Genomic DNA, 15159 nt, shown 5'->3' on the forward strand with positions numbered 1-15159 from the left:
TGCATATGGCCATCTTTCAGATTTTGCCCTATGGGTGTGTAGTGGTGCCTCGTGACGGTTTCAATTTGCGTTTCCCTAATGACAGATTATGTCAGCTTCTTTTGTGCATATCCTCATAGCTTCTTTGACAAAGCACATGATAAAATCTTTTGCCTCATTCTAAATTTGTCTTAAGTTCTAAGAGATTTTTTAAATATATTAAAGACACAAGTCCTCTATCCTTCCCCATTGAATTTCCTTGGTGCTTTGTCAGAATTAAGTGGCAGAGCAGCCCTTTGTAGTTCCAGGTAGAAAGGGCTGTCCTGTAGGCCTGGGCTTGTGTTTGCAAAATCATGGAAGACAGGTATGGTGTCAGGCGTTGTCTCTGGAGATTGGTGTGGAGGGGAATGCCTGAGAGGAAGGAAGCATTTACCTCCCACTTTGTTTCATGAAGTTTTTTGCTTAGGCTTTTTTCCCCAAGTAAAAACATTTTATAAGAAGTGAGTGACAGCCATATCCATGAAGCAGTGGACAAAAAAGAGCCTACAGGGTAGAAAGCAGGTCCAATAACAGGAAATAGTGTCATTTTGGCAAAGTCAGATGAAGGATAAGATTTCTCTAAAGTTACAAAGCTAATTTCCCACGGCACCAATTATGAGGACAAGCCTTAGACTAGAGCAATAGCTCCATGTCCAAAAGGAATTCAGTGTTGAGAAGTAGGCCCGGGGCTTGGTTAGTAAGTAAGCGCTCACCTGCTGGTGAGTTGGACCCTTTGCGAGAAGCGCTGACTCGGCAGGTTGGCAGCGTAGCCCTGAGACCGACATCCGGGCAGCGCTGTGTGTCTTCCAAGGGCCTGATGACAAACAGCACACTTGGTCAGAGCGCAGCTCCCACACTCTGCGGTCCTGCATGTGTGTTGCAAAGGAGACAAACCAAATAAAGTATTCTTGAAGTATTTAAAAAAACTAATCGACACCCGTGTTCAGAGCAGCGCTGCTCACAACAGCCAGAGCGAGGAGGCAGAGCACTTGCCCGTCGGTGGGTGAGCGAGAAGCACAGTGCGGGCTGTGCGCCCAGTGGAGCGCCCTGCAGCCTTACACAGGAAGGCAGTTGGGACACTGTGACATGGATGCGCCTTTGAGCCATGATGCTCAGTGAAAGAAGCAGGTCACAAAAGGATGCATTCTGTGTGGTCCGCTCTGTGCGACACCCAGGGCAGACAGCGCTTCGAGGTGGTAGAGTATGGGGGCAGGGGCAGGAGGGAACGGGGAATTCACATGTAATTGGTACAGAACCTATTTTCTTTTGAGGTTTGTGGTTTATACCTTATTCTGTATCATCAGAAGAATGATAATCACTTAAAATACCTCAAAGTTTTGACTTAAAGAATATTAAAATGAATTGGTTAATAGGATATGACACTCGACTACAATAGAGAAGTAATAATTTGAGAAATACTGGTATTTTTGTAGACTCTTGGCATTTGCCTTTAGCTATGTTTGTAAGTTTAAGATGAGTTATCAAGAAACATAAATTTTTAGTGTTTTGAATGGAATGGATTTTTCTCTATAACCATCCCTGACAGCATTTCAGTATAGCCTGAATTCAAGGTGAACTGCATGTCTAGTGTTCCATAATTGGTCATAAAACTATTTGTAGTCACTGGTACTTTCTTACGGTATTTCAGAATTTAGTAAATAGAACAACCTGTGTATAACTATGAATTATATAAACCCTAATTTCTCTGAAAGTTGTAACCTTCAGAAGAATTAGCTTAATTGTGTCCAGCATTAAGTACTAACCAAGTATAGACATGAATACATACCATTCAGTTCCAGGATTGCTATTAAAATGTGCTTTCTTATGGTAAATGACTGAGGCATGTTTAGAATTCAGCTTGATGTGTGAGTGTGTCTTTTCTGTTTTCTTTAATTCTCTTGTTATTCATACGTACTTGGTACTTTGTTTTCAGAAGGGGACCATCTGGACCAAGATTTGGACCTAGAAATGATAAAATCAAGCAGTAAGTTCCTGAGATATTCAGTTGTTTAAATGATTATCATATCTCTGTGTGGACTGTGGTTTGGCAAATTACAAACTATGGGCCCAAAATGGCTGCTGCCTGTTTTTGTAAATAAAGTTTTATTGGAACACAGCCATGCCTTTTGTTTTCTTATTATCTGTGGCTGCTTTCAAACTTCTGCAGCAGATGTCAGTAGTTGTGACAGATGTCAAAGATCCTGTGGCCCACAAAATCCAAAATATCTATTATCTTTCTGGTCCTTTACAGAAGAAACTTGCTAATCCCTAATGTAGACCTAATATAACTACTGGGTTGTAAAAACTCAGTATTTCTTTTTATTTTCACAAAGCTACCTCTGAATTATAACAAAGGAAATGCAGTTCCTGGTTGTTGGTTTTTCTTAACTCGATTATCTTATATCAGATTCATTTGTTTACCATATCTCAAAGTCTATTTTGGTTTTGAATCTATAGATTCCCACTTTCAAAACAATAATAAAAGTAATATAATAGGTTTAGTTTTTTGAAGTATGATATCATTTTACTATATACTTCCAGAATTTTTTCATATCTTACAGTTTATCCTGATCCATATATTGATCTCAATTTTAAAACTAATTTTAGATTTAAAGACCTTGCTGTATATGTTGTTGATGGTATATGATGGATGATGCTGTACTGAATGTATCTAATGCCAGAAGGATGTGAGTCCTGACAAGGAGGGAGCTGTTAGGCAGCCCTGGAAACGGCCCAGGCTCTCAGGATCATGAAAGATAAACTGAATGGCCCAGGTTCAGGGCCTAAGGAGGAATAATCGTTGGCATATAGTGGGAAGGGTACTGTAATGGGGTATCAGATTTTTGGTGAGATACTTGGCCTTTAGCTGTAGGTGAAAGAAATATGTCCTCACTTAGCCTGATCCTAGGTAATGGATTCCAAAATACAGAACCCAGGTATTGTCAAATTGATTCGAGTACTAAATGGGATGTTTTCATTTTCTGTTGCTATTTTAACAAATCACCCTGAATTTAGCAGCCTAAAACTACACGTCATCTCACCTTTTCCACGGGTTGGAAGTTCAGACGCTGCTGAAGTGGGCCTTCTGTGTGGCGTCTCCCAAGCCCGAAGCAGGGTGTTGGCAGGGCTGCGGTGTCCCTTGAAGCTCCTGACCAGGCTCAGGTGGTTGTTCAGAGTTCCTTTTCTTGCAGCTGTAGAATTCGTGGTGCTTTCTTCTTCGAGGCCAACAGTGGGGAGAGTCCCTGCCATTCCAGGTCTCTGGCTTGGCCAGTAAAGATACAGTGAGCAGATTCAGGCAGTTTATGATTTACGGAGATAGCAGCCAAAGTGCTAGTTTCCTGGGTTCTTGTCCTATACGCCAAAAATGACGATTCTAAACAAGGGGCCAGGTGGCTGGAATATGAGTCGGCGGACCGATTCAAGACTCAGCCAAGTGGCTTTATAGTCTGCAGATAGACCCTGCAGAAAGCCTCTAACATCATCAGAACCCGGGAGGTGATGGGAAACTGTCCAGGACAGCCTCCTAGAGGAGATTGGGAGGTGAGTGGGAGATGGCCTCACAAGCCACTCCTCTGTGTTGCGGGAGGATCACAGAGCATTCGAGGTCGCCAGCATGCTGTGCCAGGGCTGTTCCTCTGCAGCGAGCCAGAGGGACTCCTGGGTCCACCCGCATGGTCTTGTTTCTTATACTGAAGCAGCTGCCAGAGAAGCGGGCCCCACTGAGGACACATCTGTGTTTCTCCTGCCGGCATGCCTCATTTCCTGTTTGATCTGATACCTTCTGCAGAGGGAGCCTACTGTTGAGTATGGCCTGTTGAATCTTTTTGGTTATCATTTCCAGCTGAACCCCTGAAGCCACTGTCAACTGGGCAGAGCAGGCATCACAGCATACGTGTGGGTCAGCGAATGCCACGCGCGCACACGTAATTACATATATCTGCATATTTCTCGAGCATGAGCAGTCAGAGAATTTTATGGTAAGGGGTTGTCGAGTAGCTTAATGGTCTTTACTCTAGAGCTGGAGCCTTGCCAGACTCTGAGGTCTGAGAAGATGGTTCCGTCATCACACAGGCACGTTCGACCTTGTTGGCACGAACTCATGAGCATTCATTTACCCAGGCTGCGACTCAGGTGTGTCCCCATATCGCCCAGGACGGTGGCACATCACTTGCCCATAGACAGATCCTTGGCATTGGTTCATAGTGACCAAAATTGCACCCACTTACTTGAATCCGCGGCTGTGGATCGGCACCACTCTTGCTTTGTTTGAGATTCATTGGTACGTTCGTAACAGGTCAACCCCACAAGAAATACCCAACGTCACTTTGTAGGGAAGGTGTTTTGGGGAAAGATTTTAAATATTCACATGCCTACATAAAATTTTTGATTCTCTTTGGAATGTTTCCTTTGCCTTTATTAAATAATAGCATGATAAATGCCACTCAGTAAATTGTACACACTCTGCCAGGAGTAGGGAAGCTCGTAAGTCCTGGTCCTACCAGCTTAACGTAAGGCCCCCGGGAAGGTTCCGTGTGTGTAGTTAGAGAAGTACAGCCTTAACTTTTAGACTGCTTTTGTCAGCAGTATCTTGAAAGACCACAGGTGGGGTTGTTAACTTGAAAATAAATACTTTCTTTATAAAATGAGGGGTGTAGCGGAGCACTGACATGAAGCACATGTTCATGTGGTGGCAACTGTGCCAAATAAGTGTCTAAAAAACACTGTCACATGTGATTCTTACAAGTGAGAGATGATCATCATCTGTTCAAAGGTTGGAAGTGGCGAGTCTCAGAGACCTGGAAAGCCGCACCCAGGACGCGGCCTCGCAGGGCTCCAGACCCTGGAGTGTCAGGATAGAGTCCAGAGCACAGCCTCCCTGTCGATAAGCAGCGTGGAGGGTCTCAGGGATCCTGGTCCTGTCAGGCTCCAGGGACGATGCGAATCGGTGCTGAGGCGTCTTTGTTTTCTAGGTGTGTTCTCTTGTGTGTTGTTTTTTCTACCACATGACTCTTAACTGGAGATGATACGCATCTCCACTCCCTCCTTCACAAACTTGCTTTTCCTTTGAATTCTTAAATTTGTTTCAGTTAATGGCCATTGTCTACCACTCAGCTGGTCAAGTTATAAATCTAGAAGTTTTCTGACCTATTGTTACCCCGACTCCTTCACCCAAATCCAATTAGTCACTCGGTTCTTGAAGTTGCCCCTCCAATACATATATTCTCTTGGTCTAGAAATTTCCCACCATCTTCTTTACTCTGCCCAATTCACTCCTAACCTGTCCACACTCAGTATCAGGGTCTCGGTGCCATGCCTGGTCCAGGCTGAACTCATCCAGGCAGCATGACTGGTTCCGTGGGCCTCCTTCCATCCCAGCACTCAGCACGTGTGGCGTCATCATGGCTGCCAGACTGTTGTCTGATGACCTGGCCAAGAATTACCTGTCCTCAAGCAGCGTAACAACTTCTTCATAAATGTTTTTTTGAGTGAATGAAATATGTAATTGAGATCATAAGGTATTTGTTGAATGCCTCCTGGAAACCAGTGCCTGGAAAATAATAATAAATGAATGGGACAGTCTCTACTTCTAAGGTGTGTACAGTGTTACAGTGAGGGCTTCACCACATAAAACATGAGTAGAAGAAGTCAGTCTTCCAGCCACCATGAAAATGTAAAAGACCATGGGGAAGTATAAAAAATTATCCTTCATATCATGTTTAAGTAAGTAGATAATTTCTCTTTTCTTCTACGAAAGTCATATTGTGGGCATGAAAACGCCTGGAAATGTAGAAACACAATCATGAGGCTTTACATTGTTGCATAAGGACTGCACAGTAGCTGGAGTAAGGGTGTCACACCAGTGGAGGGCAGTGTATGAGCAGGAAGCAATAATAATTTATTAATCAGTAGAAATGAAAGCTTTGGGTGATTCCCATTAGCAATAGGGATCTTAGGACATGTTGTGCTCTAGGTTTAGGATGGGGTAGTGAGAATTGATCTGGAATTTTATGTATTCTGCTCCAGTTCGTCTTCCAGTATCCATGGGGTCTCTTGCTTGTAGGGATAATGGAACCATAATTATTTCTTCAGCTCTTTTGTTTTAAAATCAGATGTAGTACAGGTATGTTAACATCCATAATCGTTAGGGTCTGATCATACATAGATGTGTGCATCCTATCCGTTCCCACCCACTGCCTGCTTACTTTAGGCTATTATCGTCTCTTGCATATGATGGAAAATAACTGTGTGGCCAAGATTAGTCCTTGATGAACAGTAGCTCTGCTTTCATTACAGTTTAATGGAGACTATACTTACACCTGTGAAATTATATAAACAAACACTTTCACTTAGTATTAAATGCTGTGAAGGAAGTAGAAAAACGGAGTAGGCAGGCTGTCACAGCTCTAAGGGTTATTAATATTCTGTGACATTTGAACATAAGCCCCATGACAGCTGAGTTGTCTGTTGTGTGCGTTGTTTTTCCAGTGCCTAGAACAGTGCAAAAGCGGCTCTCATCATTTACAAAGTAAACTGGTTTGTTGTTGAAGCGTGTTGTTCTTAACGAGGGTGACCATCCTGAACATTCTGCTTGGTGATGAGTTACAGCAGGACATCTCGGGGACTCGGGCTTTTTCAGATCTGCTGGCGCAGAAAATTCTGCTTGGCTGTTTCAGTCCTACCCTTCAGAACCCCGGGTGGGAGGCACCAATCTGGGGAGCAGTGGTAACATGGGTGAGTGTGGGGGGAGGTGACTGTCACCACACACAGTAACAGTGGCTGGACACAGGCCACTTCTGGACCCACCTATGTCTAAATGGGTCTTCATTGTGTTTTTAAAGCAAACTTTGTGGAGATGCAGCTCCGTGCTAGGGAAATCACACTTGTCTGGGCCTCACCCTACTGGGTCAGTTAGGGGTAGTGTGGAGTAGGGGGCAGAGGTATGTATATTGGTAGGTGTTTTTTAAAGTTCCCTAGGTGATAGTTCTTCCCCAAATAGAAACAATTGTAGGTCCTTGTTTTATGTATTAATATAAATAATAGAATATTTGTGTAAGTATAAATTACTAATATTTATATAGTTGCTTGTAGTCCAGTGCATTTTAAACACTTTTTTGAGTTGTAAGAACCGAGTTCACTTTATTTCTCCTTTCACATATATCACTGGCTTATTTAAAGTAATTTAAATAATCACTTAAAGTAAGTAATTTTTTGTCTAATGGTTGGAGCAACAGAGGAAAACCTAGATACTTCAAATAAACATTTCTGTGTTTGTGTCCTCTGGAGGTGACTTCTGGGTGAGAGTAGCAGTGAGAACCAGTTACTAAATTCTTAAATGTAGATTAAATTTTCATTGAAGAGTCTGAAATTTGGTTACAACAGGCCCCCATCACCTAACATAAAGGAGGGAATCATATTTTCATTTTGAAATATGGCAAAAAATGTTTCCTCTTTGCTCCATCGTGCTTCAGAACCTTCCCAGCTGTTGCCAGATGTCTTAAGCTCTGTTTAAGGGAAAACTGGAAACCATGAAGAGTTACACGAGCGTGCATCAGTGTGTCCTGGAGCATACCTCGCATCTCCGTACTGGAAACGGAACACTTTCCGTTAGCTTTTAATATACCCAGGCAGATGCCCCCATTAGCCTGGAGTGTGATTGTACAGCAAACATAGGTCGTGGCTATGTCTGTACAGGAAGGAAAATGGAACTATTTAGAATCAAGCTAAGTGACTAAACTCTGCAGTTCTGAGCATTCTGACACTACCTTTAATCTTCAGGAACAGGGCTAAAGATAAAACATCTTTAGGTTAAATATTGCTTTTATTTTTTCATGTTGTCTTGAATGAGCCCGAGTACACAGGCTCATGAATGGAGGAACATTGCTGCAAAGCCTTAAGCTTAAAAATTTAATAGTTGAGTAATTCTTTGAGAACTTGCTATTTTCTATCATAAAAGTTTTCTAATGAAAGTTTCAAAAATTATAAAATTCTCAAAAGAGAAATCATTTTTTTTAAACTAGTGTTCAGAACCAGGTGGATGAAGTTATTGATGTCATGCAAGAAAATATTACAAAGGTAATTGAAAGAGGGGAGAGACTAGATGACCTACAGGACCAATCAGGTACAGACACTTCATTTGTTTCTCGATATTGTGAGTCAGTGTTGTGACAGTGTATTCTCTCATTTTTCTAGCCAAAGTTTAGGAATCTTGGCTTAGGAAAACAGTATTTGGTTCAGCTTATTTTAATGTCTTAATTTTGCTGCCTTTACTTGGAATCACCTTGTTGCTGCTTGAATTGCTCAGCTGAGAAAGGAAATTTATAGAAGTTCACTGTGAAGAGTCAGAGCTGTCACTCCTTACAATGACCTACACTGACGTGCCCTTAGCCCACAACCTCGGGGGAGGGCCGACGACGTCCTCAGCACGGGCCTGCTGGGGAGTCCGCTGCTGGACGTGTTCCCTGGCACGTATTAGGCACTTAGATGTTGTTGAAATGACAACTGGCCGATTACCTGGTCAATCCCTGACAGACTTGTTTAACCGAAAACCCAGATTTAACCAGTTTTGCTTCAAAATAAAGGCCCCTTAGGAATCTTGCAAGAATCTGACATTCTTCACATGTAAATTTCTCTTATGATGGTCAAGTATTTGAATTTTTAAAAGAGTATTTTCTTACCAGAATTCATAAATTTATGTGAAAGCTTTGAGACCCAGGGAAGACTCCTCTTAATCTCACTGTAAAAAAGGCTTGAGCAAACTCACCTGCATCTATTTTTTGCTGTGTGTATATGTGTGCGTGGTGTGTATGTGTGTGGTCTTGTTCTGTCTTAACAGTACAGACTGTTAGAGGGGGGGCAAAGGGCAGGGATGGTGGTGTTTCCATGCTTAAAAGGGAATACACTTGCGGAAGCGGAAATTAATATTTTCTCATGTGACTGATCAAAGAATCCTCTCCTGTGTCTGACCCCTCTCTCCACCCTGTGTAATCCAGAAAGCCTGTCGGATAACGCCGCCGCCTTCAGCAGCAGATCCAAGCAGCTTCGGAGGCAGATGTGGTGGCGTGGGTGCAAAGTGAGTACATGGAAGACCTGGGTCGGCTGCTCAGCATCTCGGGGGCCTCGGAGATGTGGGCGGTGGAGCCCCCGGTCCCAGGCTCTGAGGGCAGGAACTGCTGCCCCCCTTGCCTGCTCGTGGGCTGTGGTGGGACTCAGGAAATGCCTGCTGAACCACTCGTTAGCCTCTGGGTCGGGAGTAACTGATGGCATTGAGCTGTGCCTGACAGGCCCTTTCCATGGTTTTTTTCATAAAAGGTAATCCACATCTTACTAATAATTTAGTGACTTGTAGATGAATTTTTCTTATATTTTATTATTGACCTTCCTGGAGCAACCTATAGCATTACATAGATTAAAGAGATAGAATGGAAGCTAAAGAAAAATATAATTTTCTGTTGAAAGGGGAACAAAATAAAAGCAGTTTATATGTCGAAATCCATTATGGCAAATGGGGCTAAGAAAAACCATCCCACTGTATTTCATTATTCCAGAAGAGTAAGAAATAAGAGAGATTTTTAACGAGGAAAAGAGTAAGAATAGTTATATGCAAATGTATTCTTCCAAAACATTTTACAGAAATGAATTTACCTCTTAAATCAAATATAGCTACTGATCATTAAACAGAAAATGTTTAAGATTTTACAGCAAATCCCATGACCTGTATCAATTTTTTTCCTTCCTGATGTGTGTTATTTGTTGAAAATCTTAGACATAAACTCATTTTTAATCTCTCATTTTCTAGTTTAGCAATAACCTTTCAACTTGGCTTTGCCCTGTACTAAGGATTTCTTCCTAGAGTTCTTTGGATCTGCTTATTTTTGTCTACCTGTTGAATCCTTTTACTTTCAGAAATAGAACTGCGGAAAGAAACATACTTCACTGCTCCCCTTGTCTAGGATTTACTTTTCTGTTTTAAATTCTTTATTCTTTTAGGAATAAATTTTCCATTTTCTTTTAAGTTTTCTGTTTCCCTAGGAACTTTCTATTCTGTAGGGTGATATGGAAGACTGTAGGTCCATGAGCCATTCACCTCCTCTCCCCAAGTACACACCCCATTCCTGTAGGCACAACAAGATCATCATAATGTGTGTTTTGCCAATAGTTCCTTTTAGCTGTATCTGAAGATTCTTATTTTGTACTCTCTGGAGCTCAGAGCAGATGAATAATATGCTTATAAGAGGAAAACATTTAATTACATTTTAAAATCATATGTGAATTGTATTTTTAAATTGTCTCTATCACCATTTTCTGGATTGACTTCAAAATGGTGATTTAGGAAAGGCTAAGAAAAGGGATTTAGGGTCAGAGGTTGCAGTGGCTAAGGGTAGTGAGGTGGAAATTGATGACGACAGGGCATGTAGGAACTTCTTGCAGTGATAAGGATGTCTTATATTTGACTGTAATAATGGTGGGTGACAACTATGTATTTGTCAAAACCCATCAAAGTGAACTTTAAGATGGCAAATATTATTCTGTATAGAATATACCTCAATAAACCTGACTAAAAATAAACAAGTGAACATCATCCAATGGCTGGGGAGGGAGAACCGTGACCTCTCTCGAGTACCTAGGGGACTTCAGGGCTCCTGCGTGCTTAACGATAAGCAGGTTTTTGGCCATGTCCTTGGAAGAAGGGTGCTTCGGACATGCATAAATTCACTACTTCCAGTTCTGGGGTGAACTTTTCCTGGCCAGTGTTAAAGATCCAAAGAAGAAATTATTTATGGAAGTATAATTGATATTTCCATTTAAATCTTCTAAATGTTACGCCTAGCACAAATGAACAGGGCAAATCAGTGTATGTTTTGCATAAAGCTGAAAAACAGATTCCATACTATTTTAGAGGTGTTTTTCAGGTTTAAAAAAGGGTGCAAAGCTTCCATATATTCTCCGGATCACTTTGTACATCAAATACTTTATCGTATAATGTGGACCCAGACACCTGCTGTGTCCATCTGAGCTGAGTCAGCTCCTACAGTTTTTGGTTAATCAAAATTAATCATTTTAATAGGCACCTGGTGTCCAAATTGCGGATCTCCCCTGTATTCCCTTGGTCTTGTCATGAGCAGAACAGCACCAAAATGCCACCAATCGTTCTGTTTCAGACACATTCTGTCGGCTACTTCTGGCTACTATTTGGGATACTTACAAGAAGGTTTCATGTATTTATAATAACTAGGTATCTTTTTTTCTGAATGGACTGCGTTTAATCATTTATCTGAAAAATGAAAACAAGACTTTCATTTCATCAGGAAAATCAAGTCAGTTTGTAATTTATGCCACTTCAGGATTAAATGAGGAATATGACAGTTAGACAATGTGAGCTTCCCGTATTAAGCAGCTAAGGACTAGCTTATCCTAAGATTTCTCCTCTCAGCTGTGAAACTAACACACAATGCTCTAAAGCAAGCTATGCGTTCAGTAAGGTTATTGATGAAGAGTTTAAATCATATTCCTCCAAATGGAGATTAAAATGCCAAGAAGTAAGTAAGGGGAGCAAAAACTAACGCATTCTCACCTACTTTGAGAGTAAGTGCTATAAAAACCACTGCCTTATACTGTATACTGAACCGTTTGTACTGGTACCTGTGTTATTACGTCCTGACACTGTTGAACAGAGTTGCTAAAATATCAAACTTTGCCTGGTCTTGTGTTAGAAATAAGCATGAGAATTAATAGAAAAAGCATCCAGGCCCATGAAGGCTTCGATTGTGACTGTGCACTGTGCACTACAGCCTTGAACAGTGCAGTTCAGGCACAGACCCTAAACTTGAGGAACTGATTATTTACAAAGAGATGCAAATAGCCAGCAAGTTCCTATGAGAAAAAACTGGGAAACCTTTCAAGGGATGAGCCCGCTCACTGATGGGCTGAGTGTAACGGGATAAATAGCAGCTCGCGGTGTGGCCTTGGAGCAGGTCAGACAGGCGCTCTCGCTCTGTGTTGCAGATGAAGGCTTCCGTGGCTCTGGTAGCTGTGGTCCTCTCCCTAGTGATCATCAGTGAGTATCTGCCGGTCACTCATCCTGAGGGGCTGCTGGTTCCGGGGGCCACTGTCCCTTTTAAGTTCATTTTCAGTTGACCTCATATGGCTGTCAGGACTGAGTGATGACTTCTGATGTGACTCAGGAGCTGTAGCCTAGAATATGCAGGTCTCTGAAAATGCTCTTGAATTGTATGTAAAATGTCATGTGAATATGCTTCCGTACATTTTTATGGGGAGAGCCTGCATCTTTTATCAGATTCTCAGAGAACTCCTGTGTGCCCCACCCCAAAGGCAGGACTGAGGAACTTGTTCTAGGCCGCATGTGGCCACTGTGACCTCAGGACCTGACACTGTCCTCTTTGTATGACCAACTGTGGGGTGGCAGCTTGCATCTCATAATACTGGGCTTGAAGGGTTGGTCCAGATAAATCCTCCAGGTGATGGCTTTTTATTTGGTTGGGGTTTGAGCTGGATTTCAGTCATTAAAGCATAACTCTTGCCCTTTTTTTCCCTAGTATTCTTTTTAAAGTCAGATCATTTTTAATTATCTTCTTTTCTCCAAGGCCTCTTTACTGATGTTTACAGGGAATTTATGAAGATTTGGGAAGTGTCTCAAAGTAACCATTTGAAAAATTCCGTGGTGACTAAAATGTTTGTTAAAAGGAATCGGGCTTGTCCTCATTTGTGGGTTCTGGTCTGCAAATTCCAACTTGAATCCCCCTGAAATCAGTACTGAGGTGCTTTAATCCCCATGGCAGATGCATTCCAAGCAGTGAAAAGTTCTGAGTCTCCTGGTGGCTAATGTCTCCTGAGGCCGTAGTCGGCCTCCCGGTTTGTGCTCATAGATAGTAAACAAGCGCCCTTCTGCATCTGCTTAGTGATGCATTTTTCTCATAGGTTTATGTATTTTTTGGTACTTCACTGTCTTAAGATGGCCCCCAGGTCAGCCCGACAAGCTGTCCAGTGTCGCCTAGTGCGGCCTGTGCAGGGCCTCGTGGAGTCGGGGTTGGATGAGCTCCGTTCAGGTAGAGTCAGTGCTGTGGCCAGGAGTTCAGTGTCAGGGAGCCAGCAGGACCTGTGAGACACATGGTGCTTAAGCAGACATGTCCGTGAAACACGGCCACACGTGGGTGGTTGACAGAAAATGCCACGGCCAGAGGCTCGCAGGATTTTGTGCCATCCCTTTACGGAGCTGTGGGCTCGGCACTCACTGGCCTGCGCGTGGGGACGTCGCAGCACCATGCAGATGTGAAGGTCTGCCTGCCTAAGTATGCTGAGCACTTTGGGCATGTGGATAGGTAGCATCAGGGAGAAAACAAGATTCAAATGATCTCACCGCACAGAGAGCTGCTGTCAGTATAACTGTTACATGTGCTCCAAGTCTTTCCTATTTATGTTTTTAAAAGCTAAGATCAAATACATACTTTCTAATAAATACACTGTAAATATTTCTTTACCATTTCAAAAATATTGTAGCAGCCACTTGCTGTGGCATGCCATCATCTGTCTGCTCAGAGTGCTGGTGTTATGCATTCAGTCGGTCTTGTTGTCACTTCTCCAGTCCCAACATGAGTTGTCCTCAGCATGTTTCCAGAAGTGGACACGGCTACTTTGGGGAGTGTTGTTTCTGACGTAGTTCACGAGTCTGGTTTTGATACGTTCCTTCTCATTTTTTCTCTTGCAGTTCTTATAGTTGTGAGATACCGTATTTGACCCAGTGACAGATCCGCATTAAACAAAATCTGGGACAATAACAATAAGAGTGCTGCGTCATTTAAATGAGACCTATGTATATAGCTTTCAAAACTTTTACAAGAAACCACGAGGCAAGTGTCACTTCAAATTGGAGCGTTGAGAATGTCGTTACTTTGTCCCCTTCTAGCAAAACGTGCTTTTAAAGTTATGTGTAAGGCAATGCTAACCAGCCTCTAATTTGCCATATTCCAAGGATCTAATTTGAAACTAGGTACTTGCCACTGCATTGTTTGTGTATATAATTAAACACTAATATTCCATACTGTTGTTATAAGGACTTGTATTACTGCATCAAGGTGGGGTCAGGAGGCCCCTGTTGGTACCGGTCATTATGCTAAAAGCGATGCATACCCATCTCGTCAGTATTTGCAGGATGCTCCTCACATTGTGAGGGCCTTGCAGGCACTTCCCACACGTTTATGGGTGCAACTGACTGTTGTAAATGTTGCTGTCCTCACCTGTACCTAAAGGCATTCCAGTAGACCTATTTTTGACTGTGTAAAGGGACATGTAATTTTTTGGCATTTGGATCATGGAAACGGAAAATGTAAACAGTGTGAAAAGCATAAAATGACGCTGTCAAACTGAAGATAATAAAATTGGAGAATGTTGCTGATGTGTTTGAAAGTGAGCCACGTAGCTGCGAGTCTGGGTCCCGTCTGCTAAGTCAGCGTCCTGTAGAGGGGCCAGTCCGAGGTGAGTGGATGAGATCCACAGGGTAACCTGATCCCTGTCTCTGCTCTGGCTTCCCCCCTGAACTGCTCCCAGCCCTGCCGCAGAAGCGCTGAGAGCAGCAGAGCCGTCTGCTCAGAACGGCAGCTCTTACATCGCCGATCATCCCTGGGAGATGCCAGATGAGCCACCTATACTGGGTATACAAAGCCAGCAGCCTGGGGAATAGGAACCAAATGCTGGGCCACCTCAATCTTATCAGTAACTTGAAAATGTGCTGATCTCCCTGTATTGTTTAAACAAGTCAAAATGAAAGTACATCCTCTAAAGTATGTGAGTACCCGACTGGAGGCCTGTGGGTATCTTGGCTGTGTATGTAAGATGTGCATGTATGTGTGTGCGGAGAGAGAGCTCTAAACTTGAAATAGGGTCAATAGGAAATATCAGTATTTAACTAGGAAAGAATTATCCTGTAGAGGGTTTCTTTCTTTGGTCCTTTTCATTCAAAATGTATGAAACACAGAATGTTTTAATTTTATAGGATTAGTACTAAGAGGCAAAAACATTCTTCTTAGGAAAGGAATTTGAGTGGGAAGTTACAGAGATCTAAATATAATTGATAAATGTTGTAGTCTGCTAAGAATACTTAAAAAATGGCAGTCTTACATCCTAGGG

General features: G+C 42.4%; 1 protein-coding gene across 4 annotated transcripts in view; it reads left to right on the forward strand.

Annotated features, from left to right (window-relative positions):
- The window catches only part of VAMP4 (vesicle associated membrane protein 4), a 49366-nt gene that overhangs the window by 18491 nt on the left and 15716 nt on the right, over positions 1–15159 (forward strand). The window contains exons 4-8 of one of the 4 annotated variants that reach the window (XM_037023696.2): positions 1952–2002; positions 8037–8137; positions 9009–9088; positions 12022–12073; positions 13742–14423. In XM_037023696.2, the coding sequence (XP_036879591.1) occupies positions 1952–2002; positions 8037–8137; positions 9009–9088; positions 12022–12073; positions 13742–13770 (313 nt within the window). In that variant the 3' untranslated portion in view covers positions 13771–14423. Of the gene's footprint in view, positions 1–1951; positions 2003–8036; positions 8138–9008; positions 9089–11768; positions 11966–12021; positions 12074–13741; positions 14424–15159 lie in introns of those variants that run through there. The other 3 variants (XM_073221219.1, XM_037023697.2, XM_073221217.1) reach the window with 3 other exon arrangements.

Source organism: Manis javanica, chromosome 14 (genome assembly GCF_040802235.1).
Source record: "Manis javanica isolate MJ-LG chromosome 14, MJ_LKY, whole genome shotgun sequence".
NCBI lineage: Eukaryota > Metazoa > Chordata > Mammalia > Pholidota > Manidae > Manis > Manis javanica.